This window comes from Capra hircus, chromosome 11, assembly GCF_001704415.2.
Source record: "Capra hircus breed San Clemente chromosome 11, ASM170441v1, whole genome shotgun sequence".
NCBI lineage: Eukaryota > Metazoa > Chordata > Mammalia > Artiodactyla > Bovidae > Capra > Capra hircus.
Window position 1 is genome coordinate 77,871,086 of NC_030818.1, and position 26,049 is coordinate 77,897,134.

At 42.0% G+C, this 26,049-nt stretch overlaps 1 protein-coding gene across 4 annotated transcripts in view; it reads left to right on the forward strand.

Annotated features, from left to right (window-relative positions):
* Positions 1–25,609, forward strand: part of LDAH (lipid droplet associated hydrolase) — a 98,004-nt gene extending 72,395 nt beyond the window's left edge. For 3 of the 4 annotated variants that reach the window (XM_005686967.3, XM_005686969.3, XM_005686968.3), the window contains exons 6-7: positions 3,932–4,014; positions 21,856–25,609. In XM_005686967.3, the coding sequence (XP_005687024.2) occupies positions 3,932–4,014; positions 21,856–22,047 (275 nt within the window). In that variant the 3' untranslated portion in view covers positions 22,048–25,609. The remainder of the gene's footprint in view (positions 1–3,931; positions 4,015–21,855) is intronic. The other variant, XM_018055591.1, reaches the window with a different exon arrangement.

Sequence of the window (26,049 nt, forward strand, 5' to 3'; positions counted from 1 at the left end):
CCTACCCATTTATTTTATTTAACAACCCTTACTAACACTTGCCATGAACCAAGGACCTGGATAATCACTGGAGATAATAATTGTAATATAGCTGTCGAGATATATATATATATATATAAAAAATCACCCTAACATTATATTTACATTTATATTTATATAGCATGGTAGAGGAAATCAGTGTGAGGAATTTTAATATATCACAGTTAAGACTGACATGAACACAGATACAGGGCAGAAATGGTACCAAGAAAGGGAGAAACTAGTTCTACCTAGGTAAATAAGGGAGAAGACAAATGAATTTGGACTTGAAGATGACTTGGGAATTTTCCAGATGGACAAAATGGCATTAAGGTAGGTGATTAGGTTAATTAAACAGAAGGCAGCCTTCTGTTGTAGATTATGTTTACTTGGAGAATTTAGTGATAGCATTTAGCCTGTGACACGAATGTCCTATTGGTCTTCCGGTTTTAGCCCGCCTTCATTTCATTCCTTTGCCACTCCACTGTGAGTTGAAGTCCTGTAATAATACTTAAACACTAAGAAGATTTCAGAAGATGATGGTAGCAAATAAAATAGAACATTAGGTTCAGTGAGGTTTTTTAACACCTGTATTTAGATTTGTTATGAAATGAAAGTAAGTAAGTACCATTCTTCTAAATCATTCTCTTCCCTTCATGTTTTGTTTCCATTACTCCTGCTGCTGCTAAGTCACTTCAGTCGTGTCCGACTCTGTGCGCCCCATAGACGGCAGCCCACCAGGCTCCCCCGTCCCTGGGATTCTCCAGGCAAGAACACTGGAGTGGGTTGCCATGTCCTTCTCCATTACTCCTACTGCTAGATATTTCCTTCACTGTGGTGCTTGAAACTCTGATTTCTGCTGGGTTTCCAGGAATGCTGTCAACAGTCATTGCCAGGAGAAATGTGTTTTCCCCTTAGGAAATTACACTTCTATCTGGTATTATTGTTTCTGACCACTGTGTTATGTTACAAGCATTTCTGAGGGAAGAAAAGGATGGCTTCCTTGGAGCAGTTACTGGAAAGGAAACTTGTATTCTACTTTCTAAAAGCAAACAATGAAAAAGTGTACTTAGATGGGAAATTACCAGGAAAAACAAAAATGAGAATAAAGGTGAAGCCCATCCCCCGATGAAAATTTTGCTTTTTAGAAATAAAAGATTCCTTACACGTTTTTTGAATTTTTATACATTTTACTAATTCAAGAATAACACTGCAGAAAAGTGCCGGAAATATAAAAATGTTTACCTCCATGAATGATCAGAAAGAAAACTCCCATGTAACTTCCACCCAGCTCAAGAATCACCATTGCCTGGATATCACAAGCCTCTTTTATGCCCCCTGCATACCCCAAGTCCACTCCTGAGCTCATTCAGGTTGTCAGCTGAATCTAGTTCACTTGGCGTTTTGATTGTAGTCCCTATCTTCTTGCTGTTTGTCAGCAAGGGGTCCCTCTCAGCTCCTTGAGGTTAGTTTCATATCCTTCTCACATGGGCTCTGTCTTCAAACCAACAGCAGTGCATTTCATCCTCTTAGGACTTTGAATCTGTGACTTTCTTTTCTGCCACTAGCCAGAGAGAACTCAGATTTTTAAGGACTCATGTGATTAGGTCAGGCCCACTGGGATAATCTCCCTTAAAGTCATCTCCATTTTATAACATAACCTAGTCATGGGAGCAATATGTCATCTTACTCACAGGTTTCACCCACACTCAGAGGGGATTGATTATAAAAGGGCAAGGATCGTTTGTGTCATCTGAGAATTCTGCCTACCAGAGACCACCTGTTTTCTGCTGTTCTGAAATGCCACCTTTGTCAAGAATTAAATAATCATATATGTGTAGTCATTTCTGGAAGAATTTATTTAGAATCAATATTATTTCTTCTTTGAATATTTAATAGAATGGACCAGTGAACTCATCTTGCCCTGGAGTTTTCTTTGTGGAGAGGCTTTTAAGTTACAAATTTAATTTCTTTAATAGATAGGAGAACTATTGAGGTTACCTATTGTCATGCATGCTTAGTCACTCAGTCGTGTCTGACTCTTTGCAAACCCTTGGACTGTAGCCAGCCAGGCTCCTCTGTCCATGGGATTTCTTTTCCAAGCAAGAATACTGGAGTGGGTTGCCATTTTCTCCTCCAAGGGATCTTGCCAACCCAGGGATCGAACCCACGTCTCCTGCATTGCAGGTAGATTCTTAACTGCTGAGCCATCAGGGAAGCCTGTATCTGTTGTCAAGTGAGCTTCAAATTTGTGTCTGTGTACAGACTGTCTGTTTCATCTGAGTTTTTAAATTTCATGGCAAAGTCCACAAAATTGCCTGATTATCATTACTTTGCCAGCAAAGGTCCGTCTAGTCAAGGCTATGGTTTTTCCAGTAGTCATATTTGGATGTGAGAGTTGGACTATAAAGATAGCTGAGCACAGAATTGATGCTTTTGAACTGTGGTGTTGGTGAAGACTCTTGAGAGTCCCTTGGACAGCAAGGAGATCCAACCAGTCAATCCTAAAGGAGATCAGTCTTGAGTGTTCATTGGAAGGACTAATGTTGAAGCTGAAACTCCAATACTTCAGCCATCTGCTGCAAAGAGCTGACTCGTTGAAAAGACCCTGATGCTGGGAAAGATTGAGGGCAGGAGGAGAACGGGAAGACAGAGGATAAGATGGTTGGATGGCATCACCAACTTGATGGACATGAGTTTGAGTAAACTCTGGGAGTTAGTGATGGACAGGGAGGCCTGGCGTGCTGTGGTCCATGGGGTCGCAAAGAGTTGGACATGACTGAGGGACTGAACTGAACTGATCCTTTTGATGTCGGTAGTATCTGAAGGGTTATCATTTCTCATTCCTGATATTGGTAATGTTTTATGTATTCTCACATTTTTTTCTGAACAGTATGGCTATAGAGATTTATCAGCTTTATTGAACTTGTTTTTAGTTTCATTTAGTTTCTCATTTGTTTTTCTGGTCTCAATTTGATTAATTTCTGCTGTGAACCTTATTATTGCTTTATTCTGCCTACTGATTGGAGTCAGACCAACTATCTTTTATATCAATATACACAAGTATGTTAAGTCCTATATTTAAGAGAGAGAGACTTTAAACTATGTTTTTAAAAAGACCCATTTATGATTTCAAGAGACGTACTTAAAATGACAAAAGATTAAAAATAAAAGACAAATAGGAGGATGATGCCAAAAAGAAAGCAAATTAACAGTAATAATACCAACCAAAGTGGAATTCAAGGCACAGAGAATCAAATGAAATTTTGTGTAGCAGTACCAGAAAGTCTTTACCACTGAGCTACCAGGGAAGCCCACAAATTTGGATTATCGCTGGCTTTCTTCCTCTTTTCCAGATATTTGTCATCTTGAAAATGGGAGTCACTCTCCCTATTTTGCATATAACAGGTATAATAGGATTGACCTTCATTAACAACTAACTCTTCAAGATCATTTAAACCTATTTTAAAATAGACATTCTTTATAGTTGTGTCCTTTCTAAAAAACAGGTTACCAAGATGTTTTAATGTTTGCAACTGTGTGTGGTTTCCCTGGTATGTATGATTTATCTGTTAAAATGTGTGATTCTAATCCTTAAGTCATAAAAATACCTTGATCAGGTACAGTGACACACATCTGCTGTGATATCTGACATTAGGCCATCATACAGCTAAACGTTGCTGCTGAGAAAGCCAGGTGAAGGTAAGAGAGCGCCTTACATAGGGCATGCCCTTGTTTCCAGAGTCATTGCATGTCACTGACTCACACGCCTCTCTTGGACTCACTGACATCTTACATCACATAGCACTTGCCAAAAGAAAAGGGTGAAACAGGAATTGGCTACAATTAATTTGACATTTGTGTTTGCTCTATATATTCTAAATGTTTGTCTTTTTTTTTTTTTTTAATGTAGTTAACGCTGCCTACCTTGGGAGCCAAGAAATGAGAGAGGTAGTGAAGAGAGACAATGAAACCATCAAAGAACATTTACCTAAGGTAATCACTTAAGTGCTGCAGTACTTACTGAGGATGAAAGGCTGCTGCTGCTGCTAAGTCACTTCAGTCGTGTCTGACTCTGTGTGACCCCGTAGATGGCAGCCCACCAGGCTCCCCCGTCCCTGGGATTCTCCAGGCAAGAACACTGGAGTGGGTTGCCATTGCCTTCTCCAATGCATGAAAGTGAAAAGTGACAGGGAAGTTGCTCAGTCGTGTCTGACTCTTTGCGACCCCATGGACTGTAGCCCACCAGGCTCCTCCGTCCATGGGATTTTCCAGGCAAGAGGACTGGAGTGGGGTGCCATCGCCTTCTCTGGATGAAAGGCTAGAGTTGGTTAGAATTTGTAAGACCTCAAGGGTTTGTAAATTTCAGATCATGTTCTAGTTAACGTTAACATAGTCCTTGAAAGTTGCATAGAAAGTAAGTAAAGCTGACTGCATAGTTACTTAAATATGTTTTACCACCTGTTTTTGTTGGGTTTATTTTTAGAATTAATACTTTTCTTTAGAGCTCTGTACTGAAAAGACTCACAATAATATTTATGGGGAAAAAAGTTATTTTAAAATACAAGCAAAACATTGGAAAAGAACTGACATTCCTGTGATCTGATGACTCAGTGAGCCCATCTTTCTCATTCTCCAATGCATTAGTGTGGGAATGCCCAGTTCTGACATGAAGGCCAGTTTTCTATACAAGCAGGGGCAGAAAGAGAACGATTGAAATAGCACTTTTAAGTTGCTGCTGTAAGTGATAAAACCTTAATACAAGCATATTTGGAAGTACCAGTTTCTGAAACTGTGAGGGGCCATGGTTTAGGATGTGTCAAAGCACCCTAGAATTTAGGTGGCCCTGGGACTCCCATGGCAGTGATTACCTGTCTGTCCATTCTGAATAGGATAGAGTTGTGCCATCTAACATTATAGCCACTAGCCACATGGGGTTTATTCACAGCTCCTCTGAATTGACCTGTGCCATAAGTATAAAATACACATTGGATTTCAGAAATTTAGTACCAAAAAAAAAAGTAAAATATTTCATTAACGTTTATGTATTAATTACATGTTGAAAATGGTAATATTTTAGATACATTGGGTTAAATAATATATTGGATTGGCCAAAAATTTTGTTCAGATTTTTCCGTGTGATGTCACAGAAAAAGCCGAATGAACATTTTGGCTAATCCAATACATTATTAAAAGTAATTTCATCCGTTCCTTTATATGACAGTTTAAAAAATGTAATTATTAGAAAATACACTAAACTTTTTTGTAAAATATAGTTAAAGAGTTTTTTTGGTAATTACCTGCGTGCCTTTGTATTTCTGTTGGACTGTGCTAATATAGAACTTTGTAGTCAGTGCTGAACTGTGACATCTGCTGGATGCAATGAAATGAGCCCCACTGAGTGACCAACTCTTACAGGGCCCAGGAACCTACAATCTGCAAGTAAAACCTTAGATACCCTGCTGTGTTTAGAATCTTTGAGACACTTGATTTAAACTTGCCTATAGTTAATTCATATTTCTATAACCTCCCAATAAAGTTATCTTAAAGCAAGACATGTATATATTCTTAAAAAAATATTTTTAGACTATTGATCTATCGTAGCTTCACCCGGAGAGGACTTTTGAAAGTGCCAGTGTGTTTGTCTTATGACCACAGTGGTCATCATGTTTCTAAAATAGCAGTTGGCTGGAGATTGAAATTTTGAAGACAGAGAATACCCTCACTAACTGAGTGGGGAGGTTGGGGCCTCATAGGGACCCACTTTCCAGGGCTTGCAACTGTTTCCAGTCCCTGATGTCTGTGAAAATGCAAGAAAAACAGTATTTTATGTTTTAGTTAAATTAAAGTGAGTGAAAATTAAATTAAAGTTTCAAAGCCTCGTTTAAGTTCGCAAGGCTGGAAGTTGATAAAAACGACCCAATTCCCAGTTAAGAAGACTGGCAGATGCTCATTTCCGAAATTGACGCTTGCTGAATGACTAGCCCCGTCATGTGTCATATTCTGTCTTACCACCTGTGGAAGCCAGCTGCTGCGAAGTACTCATCATTCCTGGATTCTGTTTGTATGTTGTGCTCAGAGAGAGGTCAAAGGAAGGTGCTAACTTATTCCTGTCCTAAGTTAAATCCATATGCAAGTGTAATCATTCCCAGATAGAGGGCCGCTCATGGTAACGGTGTCAGGACTGTACTTTGCAGAAACTTTTGTGGGAGAAATATGGAGGTGTATGGTAGATGGCAGGCATTTCAAGGTTAATGTTAACGCACAGTCACAGGGCTAAACCTTTCCAGCTAGAGGGAATGGTTTTATTTTGTTTTTAAGATAGCATTGAATGTATTCATGAAACTTGGGAAAGCAAGGCATGTTTAGTTTAATGATGCAAGACTACCTGCAGTTAATTGACTACCCTCTCTACCAGCCACATTTGAATTCTGCCCCAGAATAATACAGTTCCAACTGCTAAGTGAAACAAGGTATAAAAAGACAAGAAGTTTATTGCAATTTTTTGTTTCTGTAATGAAAAAAAAAAGGAAACATGCTGTAATTTAATATTGGTAAAAAGCTGAATCAACATATGTCCCAGCCTGCTTGAGAAAGTAAAGATACGAAAGGGCACACGGTTCTAGAAAAATAGTGGGCATTTCCCCACGCCTTCCAAATCAATTCCCAAGACTAGACATATCCCTATTTTATTTTTTTAAATGTTTATTTGGCTGCATCAGATCTTAGTTGCAACACTTGGCAGGATCTTTCACTGCAGCATGTAGACTCTGTTAGTTATGGCATGTGGGCTTTAGTTGCTCCATGGCACGTGGGATCTTAGTTACCTGACCAAGGATCGAACCTGCATCCCCTGCATTGCAAGGTGGATTCTTAAGTGCTGAACCACCAGCGAAGTCCCCATACCCCTGTTTTAGATAATGGTAGTCATAGATACTCTGTCCCATCTCAGCCCAAACATAAGCATTCAGAAACCTCTTTCCTGTTCAGGACTGCACATTGTGAGGGTGTTTTGAGCCACACATTTTGTTGCAAAAATCATTCAATTTATCTGTTATTCAACTTTTAAAACAGTTCTGGAAATTATATCTTTGTGCCATCCAGGCAGGAAGCCACAGTCGTCTAAGAACAGTCACTCTGCTGCCTCATGTGGACGGCCTTCGGATTCTTTCTCCTCCTCTAGAACAGTCATAATCAGCAGGCTTTGTATCTAAATCCAAACTTTTTACCACTGCATTTCCATATGAGGATAACTTTTTAATCTTCTTGAAGCTAATGGGCGTTTAAAACTCTGAAAGTCTCCAGAGCTGACTGTCTTCCTACTTTCCAAGGTCTGGAGACTTTCCACCCAGAGTCAGCAGCGCTTCAGCACTACATACGATGGTTTCCTTTTCCTGAAGCAAAGATATCAGACTCAGTTGTCTCCAAAAGAGTGGAGCAGGGCCTGTGGCATCACAGGTGGTGTTCTTTCCTCACCTGACTAAATTCTACCTGCCCTTTAGGACTTGGCCCCATTGTCATCTTTAAGAGGCCTTCCCCAGACCCAAATTCTGGTTAGAAGTCCCTCCCCTCAGCGCCCCTGGCTCCATATGTAGAGCTATAATACTGCATTTCTTACATGGTATTTAAATGGTATGTTCCCACCCCCACACTCCTTGGAGGTTTTTCTCATCTCGGTGTCCATGTGGCCTAGCACAGGTCAGGTCAGCCACTCGATCGTGTGTGACTCTTTGCGACCCCATAAATCGCAGCACGCCAGGCCTCCCTGTCCATCACCATCTCCCAGAGTTCACTCAAACTCACGGCCATCGAGTCAGTGATGCCATCCAGCCATCTCATCCTCGGTCGTCCCCTTCTCCTGCCCGCAATCCCTCCCAGCATCAGTCTTTTCCAATGAGTCACCTCTTCGCATGAGGTGGCCAAAGTACTGGAGCTTCAGCTTCAGCATCAATCCTTCCAAAGAAATCAGGGCTGATCTCCTTCAGAATGGACTGGCTGGATCACCTTGCAGTCCAAGGGACTCTCAAGAGTCTTCTCCATCACCACAGTTCAAAAGCATCAATTATTCGGCGCTCAGCCTTCTTCACAGTCCAACTCTCACATCCATACATGACCGCAGGAGAAACCATAACCTTGACTAGACGGACCTTAGTCGGCAAAGTAATGTCTCTGCTTTTGAATATGCTATCTAGGTTGGTCATAACTTTTCTTCCAAGGAGTAAGCGTCTTTTAATTTCATGGCTGCAGTCACCATCTGCAGTGATTTTGGAGCCGCAAAAAATAAAGTCTGACACTGTTTCCCCATCTATTTCCCATGAAGTGATGGGACCAGATGCCATGATCTTCATTTTCTGAATGTTGAGCTTTAAGCCAACTTTTTCACTCTCCACTTTCACTTTCATCAAGAGGCTTTTTAGCTCCTCTTCACTTTCTGCCATAAGGGTGGTGTCATCTGCATATCTGAGGTTACTGATATTTCTCCCGGCAATCTTGATTCCAGCTTGTGTTTCTTCCAGTCCAGCGTTTCTCATGATGTACTCTACATATAAGTTAAATAAGCAGGGTGACAATATATAGCCTTGAGGTACTCCTTTTCCTATTTGGAACCAGTCTGTTGTTCCATGTCCAGTTCTAACTCTTGCTTCCTGACCTGCATACAGATTTCTCAAGAGACAGGTCAGGTGGTCTGGTATCTCCATCTCAGAATTTTCCACAGTTTATTGTGATCCACACAGTCAAAGGCTTTGGCATAGTCAATAAAGCAGAAATAGATGTTTTTCTGGAACTCTCTTGCTTTTTCGATGATCCAGCAGATGTTGGCAGTTTGATCTCTGGTTCCTCTGCCTTTTCTAAAACCAGCTTGAACATCTGAAGTTCATGGTTCACGTATTGCTGAAGCCTGGCTTGGAGAATTTTGAGCATTACTTTACTAGCATGTGCTGCTGCTGCTGCTGCTGCTCAGGCGCTTCAGTCGTGTCCAACTCTGTGCGACCCCATAGACAGCAGCCCACCACACTACTAGCATGTGAGATGAGTGCAATTGTGCGGTAGTTTGAGCATTCTTTGGCATTGCCTTTCTTTGGAATTGGAATGAAAACTGACCTTTTCCAGTCCTGTGGCCACTGCTGAGTTTTCCAAATTTGCTGGCATATTGAGTGCAGCACTTTCACAGCATTATCTTTCAGGATTTGAAATAGCTCGGTAGGAATTCCATCACCTCCACTAGCTTTGTTCATAGTGATGCTTTCTAAGGCCCACTTGACTTCACATTCCAGGATGTCTGGCTGTAGATGAGTGATTACACCATTGTGATTATCTGGGTCGTGAAGATCTTTTTGTACAGTTCTTCTGTGTATTCTTGCCACCTCTTCTTAATATCTTTTGCTTCTGTTAGGTCCAGGCCATTTCTGTCCTTTATCGAGCCCATCTTTGCATGAAATGTTCCCTTGGTATCTCTGATTTTCTTGAAGAGATCTCTAGTCTTTCCCATTCTGTTCTTTTCCTCTATTTCTTTGCATTAATCGCTGAAGAAGGCTTTCTTATCTCTTCTTGCTATTCTTTGGAACTCTGCATTCAGATGCTTCTATCTTTCCTTTTCTCCTTTGCTTTTCACCTCTCTTCTTTTCACAGCTATTTGTAAGGCCTCCCCAGACAGCCATTTTGCTTTTTTGCATTTCTTTTCCATGGGGATGGTCTTGATCCCTGTCTCCTGTACAATGTCACGAACCTCATTCCATAGTTCATCAGGCACTCTATCGATCAGATCTAGGCCCTTAAATCTATTTCTCACTTCCACTGTATAATCATAAGGGATTTGATTTAGGTCATACCTGAATGGTCTAGTGGTTTTCCCTACTTTCTTCAATTTAAGTCTGAATTTGGCAATAAGGAGTTCAGGATCTGAGCCGCACTCAGCTCCTGGTCTTGTTTTTGTTGACTGTATAGAGCTTCTCCGTCTTTGGCTGCAAAGAATATAATCAATCTGATTTTGGTGTTGACCATCTGGTGATGTCCATGTGTAGAGTCTTCTCTTGTGTTGTTGGAAGAGGGTGTTTGCTATGACCAGTGCATTTTCTTGGCAAAACTCTATTAGTCTTTGCCCTGCTTCATTCCGCATTCCAAGGCCAAATTTGCCTGTTACTGCAGGTGTTTCTTGACTTCCTACTTTTGCATTCCAGTCCCCTATAATGAAAAGGACATCTTTTTTGGGTATTAGTTCTAAAAGGTCTTGTAGGTCTACGAAAGAGTCTGAAATGCCGTACTTGGATGCAATCTCAAAAACGACAGAATGATCCCTGTTCGTTTCCAAGGCAAACCATTCAATATCACAGTAATCCAAGTCTATGCCCCAACCAGTAATGCTGAAGAAGCTGAAGTTGGCCTAGCACAGTGCATCATATTTGGTGAACAATCAGTTAATGTAGAGTAGATGGATGGACAGGAAAGCTGTGAGAGTATAGATTCTAAGCCGTTTTTCTGCCATGAATCTCTCTGACTGTGTCATGGATGGACTCCTCAGAATAATACTTTTTTTAAGTATGTGAAGTATATTTTTTACCACAAAAAAGTTATATTGAAGTATCACTATCCAAATACAATAAAAGCATATTTGTGATGTATATTATGTGCATCTTTACTAACAAAATAAATGTGATATACCATCAGTCAGAATTACTGTTGTAAATTTGTAGTGATGTGCAGAAAAACTGTTAGTTTACCTACAACCAGTATACTGTAATTTGAAGATTTCAGTAATTTATAGATGACAAACAATAGATATTTCTAATCCTTCTGAAATCATGGTTAGAGGTTAGCAAAAAATTCTTTTTCCTATCCAAGTTCACATTACCCTCTCCCTACAACTGCCACTGCCTCTACCCATAAATGTGTGTGGACCCGTGGACCCCAGGTGAAGAAGTTTTGCTTTGAGGTCCTGGAGAAGGTTAGGCAACATGGTGTTAACTCTGGCTTGGGCACTGGCCTGTGAACAGGAAGCCATGATGTACTACACTAAAGAGACTATTTTGAGTTGTTGGGGAGTTGAAGGGTTTAAGAAGGAGGGTAATAATCAAGGTGATGTTCAAGAGGTTTAACAACCATATCCCTTAACCACTGACCCATCAGAACATACGCCATCTGTGAACAAAGAGTCAGTTCAGAGGTACCGGTTCATATCAGTTAGCCCAAGGAATGTGGCTACATTAACCAGTGAGGGGAATTATTTGGAAAAATGCGTATCAAAATGTTGGAAAAGAATGAAATTTGAGGTGGGAAAACCGTTTAGAAGACTTTTATAAGAACTAAGGCAAGGGAGTTGGGGGTAAAGAGGGGGGTAGAATTTGGAAAGATCCAGGAAGTAGAATCAAAGACACTTAGGGCTCATAGTTCATGAAAGCATGGAGACGACGGAGTAAGATTATTTCTCTGCATTTGGATTTTGTAACGAGATAGGGAATTGGGAGGAGAAGTGCCAGCAAGTTGCAAGAGCTGCTTGAGAAAGTAGTTCCTTCTGGTCCTTTTGTCTGATATACCTGTGGGACATCTGGGGGACACGTGTCTGGCAGGTAGCTGGATATATGTAGATAGGAAGCCTAGAAGAGGAATCTGGGCTGAACTTTGATTTGGGAATGATGAGGATATTTTTGGAGTCATGAGCACAGGTAATAGTAACCCAAAGAAGTACGTAGAATAAGAAGAAAAGACATATAAAGGCTCATCCTTGGGGAACACAGCTAAAAAACTGGGAGGAAAGAGAGGAGCTAATGACTAAGACGGGAGTGGTGGTGGGGGGAGACGGGAATGAGAGCCAGGATGGAGTAAACCAAAGCAAGAGCATCAACTGTACATTTTTGCCACCACACTCCCAATCCTTTTGGGAGCCCCCAGGGTATGCTCTGCGTTATGAGGCACCTGGCGTATCTGAGGCAAACAGGAGGTCAGAGTTCCCTTGCTCTGTCATTGTTCTCAACTACAAGGGGATGTATGTCTCGTTCACAGAAAAGTGAATTAGTGTTTGGTTTACAAACTTGAAGTTTTCATTTAAAACTCACTTAGGAGGGAAATTCTAAACTGCCGTGACCATCCTTGGCCCAGGCTCATGGAAACAGCTGGTGTGTGCTACTGCCAGACAGAATTCGAGCATCACTATCAGTCAATAGGGCTCTGAAATCATTCCCAGCAAGAGCACACGAGATGCTGCTTTCTGACCACAGTGGGCAGCGGTGGGAGGACTGCCTGCAAATGGGGCTGCCCCTGCCCCCAGAGGGCCAGCCTGGGGCCACGATGTGGTTGGGAAAGGGGCAGAGGGTCCTCAGGAACAGGGACCCACCTCTGCTACACTCGCCCCCTCCTGCTTAACCCGCCCAAGCCCAGAGGCGCATGTTGCCTTTGGGAAGGAGCAAACCTCGCGCCCGTTCTCTGTGGACCTGGGCATGCAAATCCTTCAGACACGCCCACGTCCTGCTTAGCCAAGCATAGGACGCTCTCCCTGGACCCCGCTAACCAAGACTGCCTTTCCGCCAGCCTTGGCCTGAAACTGATTGTGTTAGTTCTGCCTGTTCAGTCTGAAGCCTGTTCAGAATACCATAATCATCCTAGAAATAGATAGTCTGTTTGGGTCTCAGTCATTTGGACCTGGAGACCTCCATCTGAAGCACTTTTCTGTCAGCACACCCTGGAGCTTTTCTGGTGGAGTTTTCTAGAGGAGCGTGATCCAGAGGAGGATGAGCATATGGGAAGCAGAGTCCTGAGAGTCACCGCCTGAGGTTCATGCTCCAGCTCCACCACTTGCTTACTTAGGTGACGTTGGTTAAGTTACTAGACTTCACTGTGTTCCCTTTTTTTCATCAATAAAATGGTTTAATAATAGTATCTATTCTCATACAGTTGTTCCAAACCTGTAATGCTACATATAATTCATATAAAGACCTTGCAAGAGTATCTAGCATGTACTAAGCATTGAACAAAAGTATTATTATTATAAAGTTAGTCATCTTCTAGGTATGCCTCTGAGTACTTTAAAAAGACTTTGCCTAACTTTTCCTCTCCCTACCCACCCTCTTCAGGGCTTCCCTGATAGCTCAGTTGGTAAGGAATCCTGCTGCAGTGCAGGAGACCACGGTTCAGTTCCTGGGTTGGGAAGGTCCGCTGCAGAAGGGATAAGCTATCAACTCCAGTATTCTTGGGCTTCCCTTGTGTCTCAGCTGGTAAGAATCCACCCGCAATGCGGGAGACCTGGGTTCAATCCCTGGGTTGGGAAGATCCCCTGGAGGAGGGAAAGGCTACCCACTCCAGTATTCTGACCTAGAAAATTCCATGAACTGTGTATAGTCCATGGGGTCACAGAGTCAGACATGACTGAGTGACTTTCACTTTCACCCACCCCTTCAGATGTTTTCATTCTGTAATGAAAGATTTTTGTAATACTAAATACGTAGCCAGTCCCATTCTGGCCATTTCTTCCTAAAAGATGCCTAAGGGAGGTGCTGTGTGGGAGCAGCAGTGAAGGAAAACACAGTATTACTTCATCCTTACCAGAACCTCCAGTCCCCTGGTGCCAAGGGTTCAAGTAAGCTGGCCTCGGCCGTTCTCTCCGTTAGTTAAGCAAGACCCTTCTCATCTGCCGGTTTCCTGAGCTGTATAACCAGGGAGAAACAGACACACAGGGAGATAAGTTTACTGCTGGTGCCGCATGCTCTGTTGCTTCACCAGAGGAAAATAGATGCCTTGGGTCAGCTCCTCACTCCAGTCCCACGTAAGGAAAAGATGGAACTAGATATCGATGCCCCAGTGACTTCCACTTGGGAACGAGCAGGCTCTGGCCCTTTACACCTGAGTCATACAGAGAGGAGAGAGCCCCACTTTGCAGGGCTTTTGACACATGATTTTTCCAGTTTCTTGGAGAGTGGCCCAGTCTATAACCCGCTTGGACCTCCTCCAGTGCCTGCAGGGGGAGCAGGGCTCAGTGCTCCTGAAGGATCGTGTGTTCACCTCTGTCCTCGGCCACATTTTTTAATCTTCAGGGATTTTAATTCTCATTTTTTTTAAGAATGATAATTGATCCAGTTCTAGATGCAGGAAAGAAAGGAAACAAGGTAAATAGGACAATGAATTTTCTAAACTCTCCCTTTCTTCAGCGGTTATTCAGGTTCTTAAAAACGGTTGCTCAGCCTCTTATACAGAGTGAAATATGTCAGAAAGAGGAAAACAAGGATGGTATATTAATGCATATATATGGAACCTAGAAAAATGGTACTGATGAACCTAGTAGAGAATAGACTTATGGACTCAGCAGGGAAAGGTGAGGGTCAGATGAATTGGGAAAGTAGCATTGACATATATACACTGTCAGATGCAAAATAGCTAGTTGGTGGGAAGCTGCTGTATAACACAGCCTGGCACTCTGTGATGACCTAGAGGGGTGAGATGGGGGGAAGATAGGGAGGCTCAAGGGAGAGGGGGTTATATATATATATATAAATAATTATGAGTGATTTGCATTCTTGTATGACAGAAACCAACACAATATTTAAGCAATTTTCCACCAATTAGAAAAAAATTTTTAATTATTGCTCAGAAAGACTACAGTGAATTAGTTAAACCTTTGTGATTGTTATTCTTCTGTTCCCAAGACGGATGGGATTTTTAAGTAACTGAAAGGAGATGCTTGTATTACAAAGTAGGTTTCCTTTAACGCTGCAGGGTCAAGGCTTAGGTGTCTGACTTTGGAGGGAGGATAGAAAGAGGAGCCTGTTGCTCTTGTCCAGCAATTCCTATGACGCCTGCAGTCCTAGGGAATTAATGCTTAGAAAGAAGGAATTTGAATAGATTTTGTTCCTGATTTTATTGAGATAGAATTGACACATAACATTGTATTAAAATGTACAACATAATGATTTAATATATGTATATATTGCACAATGATTATCACAGGTTTCATTAACATCCATTACCTTAATTACTGTTTTTTTCTTGGGATGAGAGCTTTTAATGTCTACTCTCTAACTGACTGCCGGGAGCCAGTGTGAGGAAGCCCGCCCGTGACAAGGTCATGAGGAAGGAAGCTGACATACGCAAGGCGTGCTCAGACTTCAGGGACCCCTCTGGAAATTCCTAAGCATGTACCCCAACAAAAATCTGCCGGCTTTTGTGCTCTGCTTTTCCACTCTTCTGACATTTTCTGGAAAAAGTCAATTCAGGGCTTTAGTCTTCTGCATTTGAAAGAGTGTTTCAATCCAAAAACCCTCTGATGGCTTTCTAGCCTGCCTGCAGGACTCGTACAGCTGTGCATGTGATTGTTTGAGGCCTCCTGACCGCAGGAGGCACAGGAAGCTTAAAACATCCTAGGAATGTAGGAGCTTCCGAGGAGTCAAAATCTTTAGAATAGGACTGATTAAAAGTTTCATTTTTTGGGTCAATGCTTGCTGCCAAATTTTCATATCCTTTATTTTTAGATATAGTTGGTATATAGAAAAACAAGTAGTAGACCTGGTATTAGCAACATTAGGTCTTTGAGTTAAGTACCTTCTTTGTTATATCCCACTGCACCTTTGTTCTATAGAGATGTAACTTTAATGCTTTAAGGAGATGCAGATTAAAGAAAAACACTTCAGGGGAAACAAAATTAACATTCATTAAAGAAGAGAGCCAAAAAGTGTTAACAAGCCTCTTGGCCAGAAGATAATGTAAATCACCTGAGACCTTTTGTATACAAAATGATGTATAGAAAGAGTCTGGGCTGCGAACGCTACATAATTCTGTGTTACCCATTGATCTCCATATTTTATCAAAAGTATAAAAGGCCTTCTGAACAATAAAGGATGGGGGCCGGGGGCCAGGGGCCGGGGGCCAGTTTCTCGGGCCAGCTTCTCGAACTAGTCTCTCGGCCTGGTTTCTTGGGACTCTGGCTCCCCCCGTGTCTTTCTCTCTCTTTCTTCTTCTCTCCCTTTCCCTCTCTCTTCTCTTTACTTTAACTTCAGGCTGAATCTCCACCTGGGGCGCGGAGGCTCGCCAGGTCTACTTACTTGCCCTGGCTGTTAAGACCCGCACGAAAGGGAGCTTAAGGCGAGGCACCCTTAGATATTCAAGCGGGCGCCGGTGGCCCAACGTAGATGGTGCAAATTCCTTGTCTGGAATTTTATTGGCCTTCCGCATAAACCAAGCTATTCAGCCCTCTTCCTCCACTTAATCTTCTTACTACACTATAGTTTCTTAATCTAATCTTACATTAATAAACAAACAAGTCTTTCCACGCCAACGCCGTCCACCCTTCGAATTCCCTGGATCCACCGGGGCTGGACCCCGGCAACTGACTTTCAAATATACAGTATAGCGTGAACTGTAGTCACCATGTTGTATATTACATCCCCACAACTTGTTTATCTTATAACTTAAAGTTTATAGCTTTTGACAACCTTCACCCATTTCCTTCAGCTCCTAACCTTTTCAGACTCCACATATAAGTGAGATCATACAATATTTGCCTTTCTATGTCTGATTTCACTTAGCATAATACTCTCAGGGTCCATCCATATTGTCACAAATGGCAGGATTTCCTTCTTTATTTATAGCTGAATAATATTTATTATCACCAGATAGAGATTTGTGTGTATGGCTTTTATTTGTGTTTAATATCTTAAGATGTTGATATATCATTGCAAGTGATTTTTTTAGTTAGATATATAAACTTGTGTCATAAGGTGGTTTTTCGTATGTCTTCTGTTTTTACAGTAACCCCTCTATTAGTAATGCATAAAAGCCAGCATCTCCCTATATACTAAAACAAAACTTTGCTGCACCCCTCGGGTCAGAAGTCAGGTTTTCCTCCTACAGTGCTTGGTCCATGCCTCTCTCTGCCTGTCATGTTCAAGGGCAGCTTGTACCTGCCTGTGTTCTTCCCTACTCTGAAACTTCTCTAAGGCAGAGCTGTCTTACTTCTGAATTTCAAGCACTTAGCCAGTGCCAGGTGGGATATAAATTTAGAGTCATTTTGGGTGGAAATGCTGCGAATCTGTCAGATTCAGCAGCAAAAAGTGAAAAGAAAAAAATACATGAGAAAAGACAACTGTGGTTCCTATATGGGGGCAAGCTTCAACAATTCACAGGGACATTTTAGCAGGAACATATCTCCTTAGGGGCAACAGAAGAGTTAAAGGAAAATATGTCTGTGAGTACAGAAATGACAGTAACCATCTGCTGCTGCCGCTGCTAAGTCGCTTCAGTCGTGTCCGACTCTATGCGACCCCATAGATGGCAGCCCACCAGGCTCCCCCGTCCCTGGGATTCTCCAGGCAAGAACACTGCAGTGGGTTGCCATTTCCTTCTCCAGTGCATGAAAGGGAAAAGTGAAAGTGAAGTCACTCAGTTGTGTCCAACTCTTCGCGACCCCATGGACTGCAGCCTACCAGGCTCCTCCATCCATGGGATTTTCCAGGCAAGAGTTCTGGAGTGGGGTGCCATTGCCTTCTCCGGATAGTAACCATAATTCCACCTTATTGTGGAAGGTACCCAAAGAAAAGCAAAAGCACAGTCCTAGACAATCAGAATCTAGAGTTGAGAAAATTAAACTTTCTATTTAATAGAGAAATGACTACTTAACATAACAATTTAGAAATATAATAATTTCCATCTCTAATAATGAAGATGGGGGATAATAATGTATACTCTTGAACAATTCCTATGCATATCAAAGCAAGTGCCAAGGAGGAATACTATAGGAAAGAATGTGTTTTCTTGTAAACGTTTGATTTAAATATCCTAGTGATAGCCTGAGATTCTTAGTTAACAGTTCCAGTATTTTCACAGTGGTAATCACCCCCATGACATGCAGCACCCTAGAAGACCTACATAGACTTAACCTGTGGAGACCATCCACATTCAGTTAGTTTTCATAACCAGTTTAAGATTTCTCAGTTTTCAGGTTTGTGTTTTCATACCATGGTTCTCTTTATTCTTAATCGTAAACAGTGATACAAGGTTCTGACTAGTAATGCTCTCTCTGGATTTATAACTGAATTTTTCATTGGGTTATATTCACTAATTGTTTCAACTTAAGCATGTTGGCTCACTAAGCCTAAATTTCCTTTTCTGTAAAATAGGATTAAAATGCCTTCTTCAGAATATTATTGTAAGAACTCATTGAACACAAAACTTAACATAGAGCCTGGCAAATTATTCTCAGTTTTCTTCAGGACATCGTTACTTGTTGCGATTCATTTTTACATATCTGTGTATTAATGGTATACACTCTTAACCACTATGCTTTGGTGTCTGGTTATTTCTTTCTTTCTACTTCACCTGTCCTTCCCCATCCCCCAGTACTACCTTCACACACCCCATACTTTTCCAGTTTCCTGTTTAGGGCTACAGGTGCAGAGTCCTCCGTTCAGATCTATTGCCTGTGACTTAAAATCCAGAGGGAACAGGAAGTATCTTGAGCCAATATATGTAAAGGCATTACAAATAACCATGTGTTTGACTTATAAGCCAAGATTTTCTTACAGAGCCCTTCATTGAATATAGCCTGGAGAAGAACTTTAAAAGCAAAAACACCTTGTCCCACTATCACTCAGAAATGTAACCAGATACAACCCCCCTCAAAATAATCATAGTCATGGAGGACTAAGAGATAAAATCAAATGAACGTATGAGGAATCTATGATCCTCATTGTTAACGCTGTCTTCAACACTGACATCACTTTGTGTTGAGGTTCCTAGTACATGCCTTGGACAGTGCTTGCTCCATAACTACTTGGACAGGACTTGTCTCTTGCTACCTGAAGGTAGGTGTATGTCCCTGTAACCCATATTTATTATGCTCAACTGGTCTGACACCTTCATGCATGAGGAAAGAGATGGTGTTTCCCCAGTGCTGGACTTCTCAATGGAGACATTTCAAGTTATAATTGCCTCACTGAAAAGTAAATGCATCATAGAAATAGTCTTTGAAGAGTTAGGTGGAAAGCAAATAGCAGGTGCCACCGTAATGCTGTCCTCCTTGTCAGAGACTTCATTGGGAGTGATCTTTTTTGCCTTGCTTTCCTTCTCACTGACCCTTTTGTATTATGGTTTTTCACACAACCTCACCACCATAGCCTGCATTGGCATTAGGACTCCCAAGGTACTCTTCTTGGTGAGAGAAGAGAGCACCCTGGAGCAGAGGAACAGACAGACCTGATGGCCACAAACCCAAGCCTGAATTTTGAATTTCCAGATTTTTTAACACAGTATGTTTAAATATACTCTGTTTAACAAAAGTATGTTTCATACTCTGAGGAAGTGCTGAACAACTGTGCATAATGACTGTTCCAGATGCTGTTTCCTGGATATAATTTAAAGGATTCTTGGTGCTAAGAGTAGGGAATGGTTTAGAGAGAACCTGAAGTTATTAGCCATATTGGTAGATCATTAATGCCTGCAGACAGCTTGTACTCCCAACAGTATTTCAAGGGGAAGCTATGGTAGGGTGGTTGCTGAGAAATTTTGAGGAACTTATTTGTCCACAGCCGGCCAGAATCATCACCCACTGGTTGTGAAGGTGCAGCATTTTAGAGCCACAGAGAGACCAGCACCAGGGGAAATGAACCTGGCAACTCTTGTTCTCTAGGAAAAAAAAAAAGCACTTCATACTCTGCTAAGAATCCTGGCAAAATGAATTCTGGTTTTGGTACTTTGGCATGCCCAGAAATGGTCATAGTGAGAAAAATAGGAGAATAAGATAAGTAAGTTAAGTGAGAAATCTATCAGCCACAGATCCTCTGCAGCTTTCAAGACTAAATCCCAGCCAGAAGAATCTCTGTGAAGTGATTCAGAATAAGTCTACAACTCAAGGTTGAGTTGTTAGTAATTGACTCTCTGGAGTACTACATTAAATATTCTCCCCTTTAAAGTGTTTTTTAATTAACCATCTCTTTGAATGTTGGTTATGTCATAAAGTTACTAAAGGCTGGTATTTTGATAAGATTGACTTCACCTCTCCTTATTCCGATAATGGATTTAATGGTCCAAGGAGAAAATTAACCCAGTGGGCACTAACACTTATTTCCCGTTTCCTCCTCCCACCTCTACTTGATCCCCTCCAGAGGTCTCTCTTCGTCATCGTAGCCAGAGTAAGTTTCCTACCACACAGACTGTCATGTCACTTCATTGTGTGAAGTCTTTTGTTAGCTCCTGTGGACTTCAGAACAAGGTGCAACCTCCTTAGTGGGGCCCAGAGGCTGTTCCGGACTTCATTTCTCTCCACCTCCTCTCCCACCACCCATATTCTAACCACTTCTAATTACTTCCAATTTCCAAGTGTGCCATACTCCTTCATCCTTTTTATTTGCTCGGTGTGCCCTGCACAGTGTGCCCCCCCAGATTGAAGCCTCAGCTTGGGAATCAGTGCCCTGGGGAACCTTTCCTGCCCACTGGTTCCCACCGGATGCCCTCACTCGGGCTACTCACCTTGTGTGCACGGTGCCTCCAGTCCTTCCTACCCCAGAGACTGCGTCCCGTTGCCTGTTTTCCAGGTTCCTAGTACAGAGAAGAGGCTCAATAAGTATTTGCCCAACAGATTAATGATTAAGCATTTGAATGAGTGAGCAAATTTGGTGTGGAAATATAAGTGACTGTAACTAGCCACTTAAGAGCTGGAGCGAGGCATAACTCTTTTTTTTTCAGTGATGACAGATGTCAGAGGGGCCAAAAAATTAGGGTGTGTGTGTGTGTGTGTGTGTGTGTGTGTAGAAATTACCTGTATGTACCTTTCTGAATAAGATTTCACTTTTGTTGCTTTTTTTTTTTTCAAAAATGCAGAAGTAGAATATAGTTTTTTGGTGAAGAACAGCAGGTTAGAGCTAGATGTTACGATAGAGATGTATGTGTGTATATATATACTTATAAATGTATATGTGACTATACATATACATACACACATATATATTTATGTCTGTATATATGATTAAGTGCCCGTAAACATACGCACATATGTGTGCATATATACACATATGTATGTGTATATGCATATGTGTTGGAGAAGGAAATGGCAACCCACTCCAGTATTCTGGAAAATTCCATGGACAGAGGAGCCTGGTGGACTACGGTCCATGGGGTCACAAAGAGTCGGCCATGACTGCACACATGCATGTGTGTACATACATGGATGCATGTGTGTGTGTGTATCAGAGGCTGGGGCAGATCAATATTCAGTAAGCATCCTAGGAATGCGTCCTCAAAGGAAGCTCTCTCTCCATCCCACCTGCTTGCTGTCACCTGAAGGATGGTTATAACACCTCCCCCCGAATCAGCATTCTCTCCCTGCTCCATGGAGCCTGTTTGTAGAAATGTCATAGACACCCTCAGGGTTCTGATCACAGTTCATCTGCTGCACTGAGAAACCTGAGTCCATCTGGTTCATCTTTGCGTACACTCAATAAACATGCCCCATGTGCCTACCATGTGGCTGTATGAAAACCGTGAATGCGTAATGACTGGTTGTAAGCCACTCAGTGACCACGTATGTCTCGATAACTCTTCCTTGCCCCCTTCGGTGCACTTTCCAGTGTCCATCCCAACCACAACGTGCACTACTTTCCTGGCGAGTCCTTTTAGTGGACCATGGGTGATGTACCACGCAAGGCTCTCCCTACATGGGTCTCTTAACTTCAGATGCCAAGATTCACTCCCATGAACCATGAAGGCTCACTGCCTTGAGAGAGCCGCCCTCTGCAGCAAGCTTTGGGACTAGTGTACAGGGCCAAGTGCAGGGGCTGTTTTCAAAGCATCGTAGGTTGCTTGTGTCAGATCCATGCTGGGAGGGGAGAGTGTTTTCTAAGAAAGTGTTTTTGTCTTGTCTTCTAGCTTATATTTTACTACGGTACTACAGATAATTGGTGTCCAAAAGAGTACTATGACGACATGAAGAAAGATTTTCCAGAAGGAGATATTCGACTCTGTGAGAAAAAAATACCTCATGCTTTTATCTTCGATTTTTTCCAGGAAATGGCCGACATGGTAGCTGACTGGCTAAAGGATGATCTGTCCAAAATGTAAATAGTGATACAAGGTGCAAGTGCCAACAGCTAGTGCATAGAGGCAGTAGGTATACAGCCTCTTAGTAGTAAGTAGTATACTTAATAGGTGACTGTCTAATTTTAATATTTGATGTTAGAAGAGAAAAAAAGTGAGACCCTCTTGGCTTAAAAAACTGTCAGTTCCCAGCTCCCCCATGCTACAGACTGCAACAAACACAGTTGACCAATATTCCCTGGAATTAACAACACATTCCCAAGACTCAGGGAACACAGCAATCTAAACAAAGTCTTTCACGTGTGCACGAAATGCCCAGTGGCACCATCAACTTAATTTTGATAGGCAAGATCATTGCACAAAAGGAAATCTAAATGTTTTAATTTACAATGTAGAATAGCATCGCCCCCCGCCCCGAGAAAATTATGAAAGAACTACTAGAAAATGTAAAAGACCAGTGAATGTCAAGTGCATAGTCAAACATGTGAAGCATGTGAAATTATGAGAAGAATACACTCATCCAGGAAGTAACAAGCAGTGGAGCTTGGCAGTGGACCCGGGTCTGTCTTAAGGACAGAAGCTGAAGGTCAGCCCAGCTAACTTTGCACAGATCTTGGCTGAAATCACCAAAATCAGACTGGATACCAGGACAGCCTGCACACCCTGCCTTTTACTACCTTGCAGCATGTCTCAGACCACCAGGTCAGCCTTCTGTCTGGCCACCGGTGCACAAGCCCCAGCAGAGCCAGGGGCGGGGGGGCGCACTGAGGCGAGTGACTTCCAGACGTGCCCACAGTAATGAGCGAGTAAAGCTCGTCAGACGTTCCTCTGGTCAACTAAGAGCTAATAAGCATTACTGAAGGATCTCGACTACACCTTCCTCCACAGCCAACCAGTAAGTCCTGATGGTGAGCTCCCTGCAGGCCTCCATTCTCCAGAACCAGCATGGGGTGACACTGAGCTGACCTCGATGAAGCTCGTACCTGCCACAGGCAACTGCCCATACTGTGATTTTTTTCAGTCAAACTCCACTGCAGACCAGCAATGAGCCAAGTACTATAAAGACCTTGAGGATAGACTGTTAGCTACATTAATGATTCTTTTCTTCTGAAAATCTTCCAGGAAGTATATTTTGAAAGGGCATCTTTAAATTGCTGAATAGAGGATCATCATAAATGAGTTCTCCAGTTAGTTGGAAAGAAATTGTTTTACTAATGAACAACAACAACAAAAAAAAACACTCATTAAATTATGTGAATTCACCCTCTCCGGACACCTTGAGTTCCAATAACGAAGAAGTTTGTTCTCTGACCTAGAGCTTGCTAACAATATTGCTTCCTTCCCTAAATTGATTCAATCCTGGGACCTTAGGATTTACTTAGCCAGTAAATCCCACTGACTGCAGAAATTGTTGATGATAGATAGAAACATTCCATTTTTCCTCCTGGAGGAAATCCCTCATGGTGTTATCATTTCATAAGGACAAGGGGATGTTGTCCTTCTTCTCAAAACCTAAAGCCCTCTGATGAAAGATTCAGCTCTGATATGCTGCCAACCCAGTGGTGAATGTCGAATGAGATATGATCCTTTGGCCTGGCTTCCACATCAGAGCAAATGACATCTCAGAGGGGAGGAGCCAAGATCCAGGCAAACAGTGCTCTCAGCCTCAGAAAGGGGCCAGTAGATGTATAAGCCATTGGCAGAAGGCTGCATACATAAAGTCCTTATTGGCAGCTGTGTGGAGAGGCCTTCTAGAAATCTAATGTTAGGAGCTGGGTCTCAGGGCTTTGAAGTACCTTGCATACAGGAGATGCTCAATAAGATGCTGAAACACTTAAGCAAGAACTAGGTAAATCATGCTACTAGAATCAAGAATAACATGCCCAGTGTTTCTGTTAGTCTTATTTTACAATGTTACTTCATGTTTCAGAAGTCCACATATATGAAATTATATCTGATGAATGTATATCTGATAAAGCTCTGGTAAAAAGTTTACCAGAGCTTAAAAAATAATAAGTAAAATGATAAAGTAAAAGATACTGGCTTGTAATTCCTGTTAATCATCTAAGCACCAAATGAATTTTCAAAAGAAATACTTTACCCACACTTTATGATCTTGCCTGGCCTGACCTCTGTGTGTTGGGGAGGAGGGGTACAGTCTTCACATGCTCCTGAGGTAGACTCGGGTCATAGCCTCTCAATCAAGGGCTTCCCAGGTGGCACTAGTGGTAAAGAAGCCATCTGCCAACACAAGAGACTTTAGAGATGGGGGTCTCCCTCTCCTAAGGAAAAGGCAGTCCACTCCAGTATTCTTGCCTGGTGAATCCCGTGGACAGAGTAGCCTGGCGGGCTGTAGTCCATGGTTCGCAAAGAGTCAGACACAACTGAAGCGACGTAGCACACATGCACACTCTCAGTTAAACTGAAAGCCACTTTCCCGATGCTTCTTTTAGAGAGGGAAGGATCAGATTTTGGAAGATTGAAGCTCGTTTTATTTCATTAGGAATTAAACAAAAGTGTTCATGCATGTATACGAGGTGATAAGGTATGTGAACTCTGGAGGCCTTACCATCTGTGTGATTTTGGACAGCTTCATCTAATTTCTCCATGTCTCAGTGTCCTCTTTCATAAGATAGGATTAATAATAATACATACCTCATATTGTTGGAAGAATGGGATGATTAAATGAAAGCATTTAGCACAGTGCCTGACAAAGGGTATCTTCTCAATAAATATTGGCTGTATTACTGATTATTAAACATCATCATAACATAAAATAAACAAAAGACTAAAGTCGGTAGGCAATGGATGAAATCCATTTTCCAGAAGCATTTCTGCCTGTGTATGCCAGTGAGCCACTGTGATGGTCCTTGTCAAAAGGTTTAATAACCTCCTCTGGGGTTATCTAGTGCTGAGTGAAAGGCCTACACTGGAAATCATGACTGGTTGTCCCCAGTCTGCTTTGGACCACAAGGGAGAAGCTCCAGAGGCTGCCCCTGTGGCTTTTTGTGGCCAGACATTCAAGGCAACAGCCCACTTACCACAGGCCTCTCCACTGAACGCTTGAAGAGCCAGTGACCTCCAAAGGCTTGATTTTTCTTTATCCTACATTATATTAAATTTTATTCCAGACTTGAGGGAACACAACAACTTAATGTAACACCTGATTCTGGATTCGATGTTATATATTAAAAAGAAAAGAAAAAACACTGTTGGGACAGTTTGCAAAACTTCATTGCATGGGACCTAAAGTTTTTAAATGGGAGTAAGAGATCAATGGTAATTTTCTGATGTCAGCAGTTTTATTGTGGGTAAGTAGGAGAATGTCCTTATTTTCAGTGAAGACACACTGAAATGTGTCAGAGCCATACGACATTATGTCAGTTTACTCTCAGATAGTTCAGAGGAAAAAAATGTTCTTTGTTCTTGCAACATTTCTGTATGTTTGAGATTACTTTGAAATGTATACAAATAATTATTTGGGGGAAAAGAAAAAACAACATGGTGTCTCCTTCTGCATCTGTCTCTTATTGCTTCTTTTCCAGAAAGTGAATTACTTCTTCTAGGAAGTAAATGAAAACATAAAGACTGTGTTTCAAATCATGGGTCTTTTCATTTATTAGGTGTGTGATGTTCAGAGGCTTCACCTCCCCTCCCCGACTGTCCTCACTCTTGAAAGCACTTGCATTAGCTTTAGGACCTTGGAAGGTTTTTGTTTGTCTTTAATGGGGTCAGGTGAGGTCTTGCATATAGTATTTAGCACCCTGTCTGGTAGATGTTCTATTACATGGTACCCAAAGGATGACAGCACACTTGTCTGCCTTGTACTCTCTTCCCTGTGGTGCTGTGCAGGACTCTGCGATTCCCCATTTCTGCGTCGTTGCACCCAGCCTGAGACCTTCTAACTGTCTCAGCATTTCTGATTCATATTGATAAAGGAGGGGGCCACTCCCCCACCTGACACAGTCTTTTGATCCCAGGCCATACAGGCCTCCCACACACAACCCCAAGCACCCAAACTTCCCC